Below are 14,685 nucleotides of genomic sequence, written 5' to 3' on the forward strand. Positions count from 1 at the left end.
TAGAGGAAAACAAAAAGAAATGGATCAAATTGGCGCTCTTAATGAAGGACACTGAACAATCAACGCCCGTCTCTCGTCTCCAGTAATACTCGTTATTTATTTCGTTCACTTAAATATAATAATTTAGATTAAATATAGAGTTGCTTCTTATTATAATGAATTGTTCAAATTTCTGGATCTTTTCTATTTGAAGGGTTGGGGGGAGGTAAGTCAACCATCTAACTCTCCGACCCGCCCGATTACACACGGATTTAAACCATAAAACTGAATGACCGGACCGCCGCAACAGCAACATTGGCGGGAACTGTGGTTGAGTCCTAAGGGTCGTCACCGGCCACGGTACAACCCTCCCCGAAGGAAGTACATCCCGTCATCGATGGGAGGAGCCAGATCCCCCACCTATTAGTGTACCCTCCAGAGTGGCGAGATCCAACCACCATGCTAGAAGCATCTCATCCTCATTTCGAGGTGCCCCCCCCGGGGGATAGGGTTGGGGGGAGGTAAGAAAGACGGAATTTGAATTTCTAAAGAGCAGCACTGAATAACCGTCTCACTGTTTACAACAATATTCGCTGCTGTTTATTTCGTTCACTTGAATATAATAATTTAAACATACGATTGTTTCTGATTGTAATTAACTGCCGAAACTTTCTCGCTTACACTCTGATAAAGGTAACATCCTCCTCTCCTGCAAAATATTGTGGTCCTTGGGTTCTATGCATGGTATTGGCGAACAATAATTATTACGAAATATAAGTTTTTGGTGTGAATATGCATTTTGATGCCTTTTTTCCGGCCGATTGAAAACACGCCGATTCGTTGACACAATACTACGGTTGTAATCGCAAAATGACATACTGAATTACATTGATTTATATAAATCATTACGTGTTTATATAAAGCATGCGAATGTGTAGAATAACAGATGTTTAAGCCTTCGACAAACGTGATTCAAAATTTTATAAGATATCTTTATTTTAGATGATAAACCTGTGTTTGAAATTTGATCTGTCTAGAGCTCTTTGCGTTTTTTAGTTAACGAATTCACATGTACTTCAACAGCCAGACAGACAGACTTTTTGACCATGGATTTCGTTCAAAATGTGTTAGATTTCTAAAAATTTTATTGTAAACCCTTATACGAAATTTCAATTGTGTAGCTCAAAGCGGTTTTGAGTATTTCTTTTCACTGACAAACGAACAGACATGACGCCCAAAATGTGTATTGAAGGAGGTCTGAAACTTGGTGATTCCTCACAATATCCAGTTCCATTTTTTAACGATTGCAATACTTCTTTTATATTTTGTATACGAAAAAGTAAAAAGGGATAAAGTGATTTCATGTCTGTTGAATAATCATCTACTGTTTTTAACAATATTCGCTGCTGTTTATCACGTTCTTTTAAATTTTTATAAATTAGATTAAATACGGTCCGATATTAATTATAATGATAATAATGCTTCCGATTATGATGAGTTGTTAAAATTCAGGATCTGGTTTAAAGAAGTAGAGGAAAAAAATTAAATTTGCCTTTTGATGAGCAGTACTGAATAACCATCACACTGATTTCAACAATATTCGAGATAGTTTATTTTGTCATTAAGGTATAATAATTTAGATATTACATGATTGCTTCTTTTTGTAATGAACTGGCAAGATTCTAGCTTTGCTTACAGGGAATGAATGAAATTTTTTTGAAAAATAATCTATTAGATGCAACACTTTTATTAGTGTACAAAAAAAAATTATTTAGAAAACATCTGAAAATGAAACTTAAATCATAAAAGATGAGATGCTTGTAAAAATATTTACTTTAAGTTATTTGGATTAATTTAAATTGGAATTAACTTAATAAGTTTTAATGTACAGTTAAGCCTTTTCTTGCTTTTGATATTCTTTAGGGCTTCATTTCTTTATATCATATTACTTTATCTGATTTTGTTTGTATTATATCTTTGCATTTTTACATGTTATGAGATAAGAAAATGGAAGATGCCAAAATAGTAATACGAATAATACCGTTGAATAACTATTTAAAATTGCTATTTAAATTTGCCATTAGAAAAATTCTAACGTTTATTTATCTGAAGGGATTTTTTCAGTTTAATATAGGTTTTAAAGTAGACAGATTTAAAGGTTTATTGAATTTTATGGAGTTTCTAAGTTTCTAATTCCTCGACTAAATTTCAACTGAAGACATTCCATACTGCAACAACCGGTCGTTCACTTCTCTCTCCATTATTCTTAAACACGTCCCTGAAATCTCGCGCATTGTTTTTTGCCATTCCAAACTCATCTTCCAAAACCTATGCAAACGAATCGTCATCTTGATCATAAGTGACAAAACTGAACAAACAACGCGTTCGAAACTCATTGTGTGCAAATCGTTCTTCTTCTGCTGAGGTAATGTATCATCTTCTCTTAAACTATCAGGAGTGCGATGATACATCTGCTGTTCAAACAGAATCTCGCATCACGTTTACTGTAACATTAAATACGAGAAGAGACTTCTTGTGACTTGGCGAGCGTTGCTCTTTCCCGCTAGCCCTGTGCTCCGATTTATGAGCATCTTTCTGGGAAAATACGTTCCAAAAAGTGAAAGGAGCGTACTTGGCGAGCATCAGTGTCAAGGTTTGGCTGATATATTAATAGCTTTTTTCGCATTTTTTTTCTTTCGTCTTCCTGAAAACTTTTGTGGTAATTTATACGAGTTCCTTGTAGGTGTTCGGTGAGATTTTGTGGTTTTCAGATGTAAGTAGGTGTAACTAATGGTGATGTTATAGCCTAAAGAAGTTTTGTAAGTTGATGGATAAACTGATTTAGGGGCTGGAATTTGTTTGTTTGAGACATTCTTTGGGTGAATAGCTGTTTCGTTAAACATTATTTGTCCCTATGCTGTAATAATATGTTTTCAGGTGATTTGCGGAGGAATTACGCGAATGTTTAAAGAATTTGTTTATGTGTACATTTATGTTATTTAAAAGGAACAATGATTTTTCTGTATGTTTACCCTGATGTTTCAGGGGGGGGGGGAATTCGAAGGGCTTTGGAGATGTTAATGCAGCCTTTTTGATCCGCTATATTATTTCAAATGCTCCCTACTAGGTATCATGTACTATATATTGTTGTTGGACATAATGCAATGAATCAACAATTAAGTATAATGAAATGAATCAACAAGTAAGTGCTAAAAAGTAATCGAACAATCTAAAAATATGGAAACCAATAATACATTAGGCATTCATTCAATTATATATTTACTTTATATAATGCGTGTGAAAAATATATATCCCAGTTTTTCTATTTGACAATGATTTAAGACTAAGTAACTTAACAAGAAGTTAATGCAATTACGAAAGTTAAAAAGAATTGTTTTTTAACATTCCAGAAGTTCGAATTCGTAATAGGATCTAGTTTCATATAAAATCAGATAAACCGGATAAATATAAAATTCACATTTCAATTCATTCTGATAAATGTGATTGTATCATTTTCAGGCATAATCAGTGATTGTTGAAAATCGCTTGCTTCTGAAGTAACTTTTTTATAACTTTCGTTTTTGGTTATTCTTTTTTTGCGTAAAATCAACAAAAGAGAATTTAGCTCTAACAGATTTAGCATGCATTTTATATGATTAGATTAAGTAAATTTTCTACCAGAAATCGTATATTATTAGGTTTCATTTTTTTTCTCGGTTGCCTGCTATATTTTCCCTTCCTGTCAATGGGTTCTAGAATATCAGTATTTCAGACTTCGCCAAAATTTTCGGTCACAATTTTTCTTTGACCCCTCACCCACTACCTCCTGTTCTTGCATCTATGCACCGCATGCTTGTCAACATTTCAAGACAAATGTTTGCCATCGTGACAGGAACCTCTTCTCAGGTAACTTCCTGGAGGAGCGTGCGTGTCAAGGTCGGGAGGCCTCACCTCTTGCCACCTGTCACTCGTCGCGCCCTTTCCCGCCCTTCGAGGCCACATTTGCATGGAGGCATGGAACTGCAAGAAAGAAGAACGTCTTGGTTATGTCACTGGGTGGCTTCAATTATGCTTACCTCCAGTTGAACGATTCTTGTATTTGTAAAAGGCACGTTCGTTCTTCACCCCTTTTCGAAAATATCGTGCTAATTAGGATTTCCCTTCATTATAAAAAGTTGCTTCTACCCCTTGGTTATGTAACTGAGTGTGTTCTAAAGACTTGTGATCATTTATTCAAGCACAGCCTTCTTCAAGAAGGCATAAACAAGGGTGACTAGATTAATTTTGCATCTTATCTAAACCTTGACTAGGAAGTGGATTGCTCAACGAAAATATCTCATTAATAATATAATTGAGAGAGAAAAACACTCTAAACTGTGCAAATCTTCATATTACTTATAATAAATACAGCGCTCAAGTAATTGAAAAACTAAATTTGATGCTTTATATCATTCTAGAGCATTAAATAAAAAGTAAAAGTAAATTAAATTAAAGAAAGTAAAACAGTGTAGTAAAATTTTAGCTTCCTTGAATCACCGGTGACTCTGGGCTATAGTCGAAATAAATTATAAATGTGTCCTGCAATATAAATGAGATATGAGATGACAAACTCAACTAAAAAGTTATAACCAAGTATTACTTTTCATGCTTGTAGAAGATTTATATAGGCATTCATTTCGGCTGGTATCACTCGAAGATTAGTGGGATTTTTTATATTACAACTAATGTATCGATTCCTAGCTCAGTGATAAACGTTCTGATATTTGTGTTAAGATTTGCTTATACAGAAATGTTTTTTGTAAGAATAGAAAAACAAATCGTTCCTTTTTTTTCTAATATAGTTACAGTTAAATAAAAAGAAGTCAATGAGAATATATTTCAGTGGTTTTTCTCAAGTTCTTATATTTGATATAACTTCATCGCATAGTAAAGAGAATGTAGTGTGTTTTTTTCTCCGATTAATTTGAATAATATTTTTCTTGGACATAAGTGTCAATGCGCGGGCTAAAAGCGTCATGAAAAGTGCGGAACTTTTTCCTTTTGTTTCGTAGCTGAGTGAGGAGGATTGAATATCCTGCCTATAAAAATTACCTTTTCTTGTAGACAGAGTCAGTCAAAAGTTTAATACTATTCAATACCAAATTTCATCAGTTTATGTCATTCCGTTGTTGATTTATCGTGTTCATATACTCAAAGACAGATGTGACTTTAAAAGTATGTTGTTGTGTCTTTCCAAACTAATCAAATTTCTAAACTTAACACAGAGTGAACAGTTTATTTGACGAATCTGAATGTTAAGCGATGAATAAAATAAAATGGACGTGAGACGATTAAGCAATTATAAAATATGATGCATCAAATCTAACGTCTTTGTTCCTGCTAATTATATGATTTAACTGTTTAATACTCCCTCATATTCCTTAGCTTACAACAGCAACGGTTGTCCGATTTAAGCCTCAATTGGTTATTTGTATGGAGATTCAGCAATGTATACTAATTCATAAAATACCGAAGTTTAGGGTGGCCATTTGTGAAATTCCTCAGTAATGACTCCAGATATTTCTGGGTGAGCGAAAAAAAGAATAACTTTCTGACCATCAAGAATATTTCTAACAGACAACCATCTCTCATCTCCCGTTTACTGCTTAATGCAGTACTTCAAATGACAGTTTTTAAGCCAGCTTCATTTAAATCTAGCTTCAGTTGCTCGACTTTATAAGTGCGAACAAAAAGAAAAAAAAAAGGGGGAGGGGAGGGGAGGGGAGACGCAGACCAATATTTTTTATGGTAACAAAAAAATTGCTGTAATTCAGGGACTGATTATTTTCTTATAATCAAAATTTATTTGACAATTATCTTTTGAAACTTTCTTGGCTTAATTCAAATGAAGAATTATGGAACTCTTCAAATTCGATCTTCATATTTCACGATATTTCAGAATAACAAAGCAGGTTATCCTTCCTACGGTAAAGTTCGAAACCCTGTCATTATGCAGCGTATCACGGCAAGGGTAAGTCTTTAAATGAAACGGATGTCGTAAAATTCTTTTCATTGCAGAAAACATCCAAAACAATAAACCTTTCATTTCTTCCTAACTTCGCGAAGGACACCACCCCTCCCACGCTGACCGCTCATTCAGCCCGCCCAGTGGAACAAGCAATCGAACACCCAAATTGCAGCGCTTAATGGGGGCATAAAAATGATCTGCATGGCCGTAATTCACGGCCGGCGGCCATCCATCAACCCGCGTGGCGAAACGGACAACTCTTTGGACACCTCGCAGAGTGATAGATACGTCTGGGAAGGGCAGTTTTGTTTGGAATGATGGATATCGGCGATGTGTAATTCATGGATCGTTCTAATGATGGCTTATTTAGAAGGTTAGTGACGAAAGAGAGGAATTTCTGATTACTTGATTTGTGAGAATTATTTTTTTCTTGCGGGATTTTTATTTCTTGATCTATATGGATGTTTGTATCTTCAAAACTAACAGATTGCTACGATATGACAATAATGTTCTACTAAGCGCTTAATAGAGCATGATTATCTACAAGGGCCGCTTAGTTAACGAGAATCAAAACAACATGATGATGTTGCCAAGTGGAAACAATTTCCTACTTAGCAACTTCCAAGAGCCGTTTGGCTAATAAGAGGCCGCAGGTCGACTAAAAAATCTTATTAACATAACCAAATAAAAGATATGAAATATAGTATATTGAAGGAATATTTACGCTCTCTCAAGTGTAATTTGCCATACTCTTATCTGTTCATTTCCATTTAGTTACAAGAGCATTTATTAACTCATCAAGTCTGCTTAAATAATTTTGTGTTCAAGCCTGCGTCCCGAGCAATCATGATTCATCATTAATAAACATATAAATCACACATTTTACATAGTTTCTAATATAAAGAAATGAATCTAAAATAATCGATTAACTTAAAAATTGGTTAAAATGTGAGGATAAGTTTATTTAAAAAGAGTCCTCATTACAATCACTGCTTAGAGCCCCAAAATGCCTAAATTCATCACTATTATTAACAGTGTGAATAACTTAGGTGTATATGTCTCAGTGTAACTGTTAGCGACCTTCATAATGCACAGCTACTTGCTAATTAATCTCAATGCCATGCCAGTACCCGTATCATCTGTTACATCCGAAGGTTAAGAACGAATTTAAGAACTCCGTGGCCCATCTCTCAGATTGGCTAACCTTGGTACAAGTTAAATTCATAGCGGCAGTCGTTTATAAGAATATGTTGCATATCTTTCAAGGATGACATTTAGAATTATAGAAGGATTCCTTTTCTACTACCATAATATGGTGCATTTTGTGCGTATGTTTATGACATTTGTAATAATTCTTCTCGTTGACTGATGGCTTCCAAATTTGACAAACATCCTCAATTTTGCAATGAAAACCTATTTACACTCATTCATCTGCATTGCTAATAGCATTTTGGAATGTCCGGGTTTACACACCCGCAAATAGAAAGACCGATAAATTTGCAATCACTTGGCGAAATCGCTCTTTTGTTTGATAGCTGTCTACATTTCTGGTGATAAAACGGTTAGTCAGACTTCATGCACTCGGACGAGAAGACTTCTTAAATGGATCTCGACTAAAATATGCGCCAAATCTATAGTTTTGGCGTCAAGACCACATAATCAAGTCGATCCGTTTAGTTCATTTCTATTGTGACAGGCATAATTTTAAAATGTTTATTGTTTTCGGACTCAAGATATCTAAAACTCGAGTTTGATCGAATTCTCATATATAGACATATTTTGTGAATAATTACAATAAATTTCTTTTTCGGTTTCGGAGTCAGAGAGTTGTAAATTCGAAAGCCAGATTTACTGAAATAATGTCATGTAAACGTATTTCCGGATGTACGTTAAATCCATCGAGGCCAATATCCTCCCACCGATGTGAAAGCTTGAAGAAGGGATGTCAGCTCAGGTGTCGTCCTTGTCAACTGACCTCTGCTCATAATCACCAGGCCATTCCCAAAATAATCCTGATATTGTTTTAAACTAAATCTAGAAGTTTTATTATAAGTAAACAATTTAGTTTCTAAACCCTTTAGTTTTTGTTTTTCATGATTTTATAATGTGTTTGAAATCTTTCAATATCAAACACATTATAAGGATGTAGTACGCTATTACATCATGATAAATCCAGGATGTGAGATATCATTGTTATCATATGATTGAGGTTTTTCCTAATTATTTCAATCTAAATATAATAAATTCTAAATTTTATCCATTAGTCAATCACAACAATGAAACAAAATATAAACAAGATTTGAGAATCAAAATGACCAGTTTAAAAAGCATCTAGACCGATTATAGTCTGTAAACTATAGAGCAAATGCCGTAGTAAAAATGCCCTCACTTTCAGATGGTGTGGTAACGTGGAGAATTTTGCAAGCTATTATCTAATTCAAGTCCAATAGTTGAGGTGTTGGAGTGTCTCTTATATGACTTCCATGTTTCTTCCGCATGAAACATGAATCCAACTAATTAAATAAAAATTCTTTCCGGCCTGTATTTCGAAGTTTGAGTTATTAAGAAATATATGCTTGAATACGTAAATCTTATCATTCAAGATTTCATTTAAATTACTGAAAAAGAAGGAATTTCTACTTCAATGTCAAAAACCTCTAAATATATTTTTTTGCTTTTTTTTATATTCCGCTTTGTGGCTGACTTCTCCTTCAGGCGCATCAATCTCGTTCTTATTTAGCTGTAGTCATGGGTAATCCTCTTTGTTGTTCTTCTACAACCAATAGTGTAATCCTCTTGTATAGGATTACTCTTTGACCTGCCTTCAAGCCGCTTTTGTGACCACTGCTTCATTCATAAAGCTACTGCCTCCTGCGTCTCGTTTTTTGTTTTTTTTTTGTTTGGAGAAATCGAATTGCGCACGCGTGTGTGTGTGTTCTGGTAAACCTTACCAGACAGTATCAATATTGGATTAAAATGGAGAATTCTTTTAAAAGATCTGTTTCTGGCTTTCAAATAAATTAATTTCAAAATAAAAATAAAAATAAAATAATAGAAACAAAAATAAAAATAATTTTATACGTATATAAACTCGATTCTAATTTATATTTGCATAATATATTCTCGTATACGGTATATATTACAATTTTGGATTTTCGCTTTGTATACTCTTCATATACGCGTATACGAAATATATGAAAAGGAAGAAATAATTTTGATCTGAGTTTTTGATGAATCTCCACGCTTTAAAGCTCACTGAATCGGGGAGTGGGAGTGGAAGAGCATTATAAATCAGTTTGGTCTTTAAGCTAAAAATTAAATTAACTAAAAACTTGAAAACAGATAGATGGATCAATTTTTATGTACGACCTTTACACTAAAGTCGTAGATTTTTGTCTTATATTAGGCAGAAATCTTCAAAGAGAAGCCTATTTGTCTTGCTGTTCGAGTACAAATGGAGACGATGCCTGAAATCTGAGACGGATAAAATATGCTACACAGATTTAGATCTAAACTGTAGTTCTTTGTTAGATTTTGAAATAAATCCATCAAGAGGTCGACCGTCTGTCGGCTCTACTTTTGCATGCTTGCAAACCTGATATCTGTAAAACGCAATGACTTGGATAAAAGAAATGTAATCATTGAGCTGAGGAACAAGGTAATTAAACAATTAATTGTATGAGTGAAATTTTTGTGTACGGTTTTGTCGCCAGAACTAGGAAAATGTATAAAAATTTTGCCTAAATCCTTAAAAAAATTACAAAACGCATCAAGCTAAATGAGTGAATAGTAATTTATGATCTTTTCTCCCCCAAAATTTAAATTCTGCTGAATTTTGAAATATAACCGTCGATGAATAGATTGAGGCTTATGGTCATATTGCAGAAAAACAAAGACTCAAAGTTTTAGATATATGAAATTTGGTATATAGTACTTGATGCCAAATTTTTATGTCTATCAGATTTGGATCCAGTAAGTCAAAAGGAACAGATGCAAAATGCATTCAAAATTTTTGTCTCTAAACTTCGAAACAAAAGCAGAACGAATCCTGTTATGCAAGTGTAAAAAAAGTTGGAAAGAAAACTCCTGTCGTCCATTACCCTTGTAAAATTGGTCTGTAAGACTACAAATAAATCTGAATGATCGGCGCATCGCGACACATTGGCGGGAACTTAAATTGAGTCCTATGGTTAATCACCAACTACGGCTCAACCCTTTCCTTGGAAAGTATGTTCCATCTTGTAGAAAAGATTAATTAATCTCATACAATTTCTATTACCCATCAGAGCGACAAAAACCAACAAACATTCTGAAAGCTTCTTATCCTCGTGTCTGAAGTGCCCCCTCCTACTATGTAAAAGAAGATGAACAGAAATGAAGCCCCCCCCTTTTTTTTTATAATTTATTATATTTATGTATATTACTAAATATGAAGAGTACATATGATTGTAAGATAGTAAAACTTAAAATGTTTGCTTTTTCACAGATGCGTTTAGCACTGACTTTTCCGTTTAAAACAAAGATATGCTTCCATTTTAGACATAAATTCCTTGTTTTATTCTTATGGATGCTTCCGAAATTGGTTTGTTTATCAGAGACGTACATAATAAACAATTTTTCTTTACAAATTATTATTAATAAATTTGCATTAAGAAGTACCAAAGACCAGTTCTGATGCTCTAAATAACTTTATTAAATTGTTTAATAATTAACTGTTTATAATTTATAGATATTGTTAATGTTTCCCCATGCTAGTTTGTATTTAGGGCATCAAAATATCTATAAAAATTCATTCATTGATACTTTATTTTCAAACGAAATCTTGCATGAAAATAATTTGACCTACAAATTTTTTCAATGTATTTAAGATAGCCTTTTTTTATATTTGTAAAGTATTTAAAAAATGTATTCATTGCAAGCTGTTAGTTATATAGTGTTTTAAAGAAAAGGCTGGGCATCTCTTTGATGTAAAGTATGTGAAGAAGCCTACGGAATTTTTCCCACACCATCTTTAGGGATGAAAACAATTTCGACCTTAAAGAGTATGAGCGTAGGTCGTGCATTGTTCTGCATTCGACAGGTGTCAATGTACTTCAAAAGGGGCGTGGCGGAGGGGCGTTCCCTTGCATAATTAACACCCACGAGTGTTTTTTGGCAAGACAGTAGTGAACGGTGCCGTGTTTTGACTGCTGATCGGGATCTCATTTCCTATCTATTGAACTATGCATATATGAATGAGCAAATACACCGAGGGGCAAGGGTGTGTGCGCTGTTCAAAGCGGTTTAAAAAGGCACTTAATTAACTGAATCTTGCTTTCAGAGAAGCAATTTCAAGCAATTTAAAATCAATGATGTTCGTTGCTCTTCGTTTTTGATGATACTGATATGTTTTCAATCGGGACCCCCAACAGCTTCGTCAATATTCTTCAGAACTCGTGTTGCTCTGTTTTTAATTTTGAGTGACTGTCATTTGTTTTGAAAGAAAGTTCAGCTCTAAATGAAAAATGCAAGCCTTCATTTTTTATTAGTGCGATATTTCAAATTTCGTAGTAATAATAAGTAATCAGAGTTCAAATTTCGAGTAGCAATTTTGCTTTGATTATAATACAGATGCACATCAAGAAGGTTCGTTTTTGTTATTTTCACATTTAACTTTGAAAATTGAAAATGGCGCAGAGCAAGAGGGAAAATAACAAATGATTTAGCTATTCCAGGAGCGATGTCACAATGTTGTCTTCTATTTCAATGGTTACTACATGCTTAAATGCATTGTCCCTTGCGGGACGTGGTGCTTGATGGTAAGGTCTCGGTTTTGGCATTAGAGTGTTCCATGAAAAACTATCCTGTAAGTGGATCTGGTGCCGGATAAATATATTAGGTCTCAATACCTTCCTATAAATGCGGCACGGAATTTCTTTGTCGTTATTCAAATGTCATCCTCGTTATTTCACAACGATTTAATGTTAAAATAACCTTAGTATTGCTTCAAAATGGAGTATAAATATAACTCAATTCTAACCTATCGCCTTTTGCCTGTTCAAAAATTCGAACATTCAATTCCGGTGACGTTTGTCCTTTTGCTCTTATCTTTTTGAAATAAAAAAGTTTCACTTTGTCTTATGCATGTGGCCCTCGGAACTAGGACATGTGTTCTTTCACAAAATAATACTCGGTCATTGGTGAATTTCCGGCTCATCTATGTCTTTTCGGCCTACTTGGGTCTTTTCAAATAATCTTTTACGAGATACTTCATTTAATAAGAAAATTTTAACAAGGTTATATAGCTGCAACAGGCGAAGATTGAAAGCCCAGAACCTTATAGTGATATTTCAAAGGTTTGGCAGTAAATAATAATAAAAACTGAAAATTGAAAACAACAAACTTTTGCTATAAAACAAAACCTATGAATAATCTTTATAATAAATATGATGAGGAAAATTTTGTGATTTTTAGCGTCTGGCACTGCATTTTTCAAAATGAAAAATTATTTAACGCAAAAAAACTTTTAACATCAGAGATGCAGGATGATACATAATTGTATACATTCTTTCAATTGTTGAAAGACAATTTGTGTCCGTATAGAGTGTTCATGTTTTCAAACTGTCGTCAGAAGCTCAAGTTAGGTGTTTGATGAAGAAAACTTTGGATGTTTATTATAATTTCTAATATTGTGAATTTGAATTTTCCATTACAACAAAAGAATTCAATGTGGAAATTAGTTTATCGATTAAGTTTGTTCACTGTAGATTTCATACCGAGAAAGGGAGTAAAAATTAAGAGGAATTTCAATATTTGCTTCAAATATCAAAGTTTGCATAAAAGAGTTTATAGGAAAATATATAATAGTAATAAAATAACACCTTTTAATATAGAATGTATGGCGATGTTATTTTACTTAATTAATTAAAGTCACTTCTTGTTTGATAATAGAAATGCAGTAATTTTGCATATCTGTTTACACAACACATTAATTTATTGCTATGTCTGGAGTGATACTAAGTTTTTTTAATTCCTTAGTTAATATTTATTTAATTCTTAGTTTTTGTTGAAAAGATTCTAAAGAAACCCTCTTTTTATTCGTTCTAACAAAATATTATTAATATAATCTTTCAAAATATTAAAATCGAATTCGAAATAAATATTTCTGCACCTTTCCTTTTCTAATACTTAAGTAAGCACACGTTTGTCTCAAATAATAAAGGTGAAATTTATCTATTTTAAAAAAGTGTTTAAATATAAATATTTTTAATTGTGATTTTAAAAAAATGTAGAAAATTTTAATATTTACATTTGCATTAGTTTTTGGAAATCTAAATTTTATTTGAAGTTTACTTTCACTAGTATGGATTTTGATTCTTACTTTCATTCATAGAGGGCAGCACGACTTTCAAATAATTAAAATTGGTTTGTGTAAAGAATTTGAAAAATCTATTTGATTTAATTTTAAATTTACTAAGACGTTTCTAGCCTTCTTTTCCTGAATATAAAAACGGTATGGTTCGTAATGTTTTGTTTTTCTTTGATGTATTACATTTTAAATGGCTATTCCGATTTATGGATTACGTGTATTAAAGTCTAATGGCGGGGAGTCAGTATTATTTCAATTTCCTTGTATTTTTTCTTCAAATCTAATATTCGAATTTCAATTTAAACCATAAAGTTCCTTATATTTTATTACGTTTAGAAGTATTTTTATGAAGCCTGAAAATTAAACATTTTAATTATAAATGTTAAATTACTTTTTATTTAATAGTTTTAATATTTATCTTTATTTCATTAAAATTGTAAAAAAATTAAACTTAGTTATTTTAATGTTAGATTTCAATTTTTTTAAAAAAACGACAAGTAAGTAAAGCATACTTAAAATGTGTAAACGACTTGGATGTTTGATTCATATCTGCAGTTACGGATCTTAAGAAATAAAAAAAAAAATGTATAATTAACACAGTTAATAAAAATTAAACTTGTAGTAAATTTTTTATTGTCTTTTGGTTTTGTGTAAGCTATTAAAAAATTATTTATTTTTATATATTACTAAAATTGTGTGTTTGTATTTTCAGACAAAGAGGCATTAGAAAGTCGTTTAAAGAGCAACAGATGGCGCCAGCAAAAGTCTCAACCTATTAACTGGAAGCCGTACTATTGTGTTCTCTTGCAAGATGATCGCAGTTTCACGCATTTTCCGACTGAAGAAATGAGTGTGAGTACCTAATTTTTTTAAAAAATAAAATAAAATTGTATTATACCTCAGTACTGATTCAATCCATTTTTAACTCTCCATATGTGTATGACAATAATTACGTTCATTGGGAAAATTATTAATATTCAGTTAAGCCCTCGAATCTTTCAAGTTCAAGTCCTGATAACGAGTGGCAATTGAACGTATTTTTAAAATTGGATTCATAAAGTAATTTTAAAACATCATGTTAAAATAACGTACATAACCGGGCAGACAAACCCTCTCTTAAATGGCTTTCGTCCAAAATTTGATAGAAATCTACAAACAATATACCAAATTTCTTTTGTGTAGCTCAAATTGTTTTTGAGTTATGTTCGTCATTAACAAACAGACAATGCGACAGATAGACAGACTTAATACTGAAAAATATGTTTCAGCGATTCATGGAAGTCTGAAATGAGAAGATGCGTCGAAATCTCAAGTTCGGATTTTTTGTCAGTTACAAGAGTTCTTTTCTTTC

General features: G+C 32.7%; 1 protein-coding gene across 5 annotated transcripts in view; it reads left to right on the plus strand.

Moving 5' to 3' along the window:
- The window catches only part of LOC129983872 (ras GTPase-activating protein nGAP-like), a 425,698-nt gene that overhangs the window by 135,396 nt on the left and 275,617 nt on the right, over positions 1-14,685 (plus strand). For all 5 annotated transcript variants that reach the window (XM_056093540.1, XM_056093542.1, XM_056093541.1 and 2 more), the window contains exon 2: positions 14,047-14,186. In XM_056093540.1, coding sequence (XP_055949515.1) covers positions 14,047-14,186 — 140 coding nt within the window. The remainder of the gene's footprint in view (positions 1-14,046; positions 14,187-14,685) is intronic.

The sequence above is a fragment of the Argiope bruennichi genome, chromosome 9 (genome assembly GCF_947563725.1).
Source record: "Argiope bruennichi chromosome 9, qqArgBrue1.1, whole genome shotgun sequence".
NCBI classification, from domain to species: domain Eukaryota; kingdom Metazoa; phylum Arthropoda; class Arachnida; order Araneae; family Araneidae; genus Argiope; species Argiope bruennichi.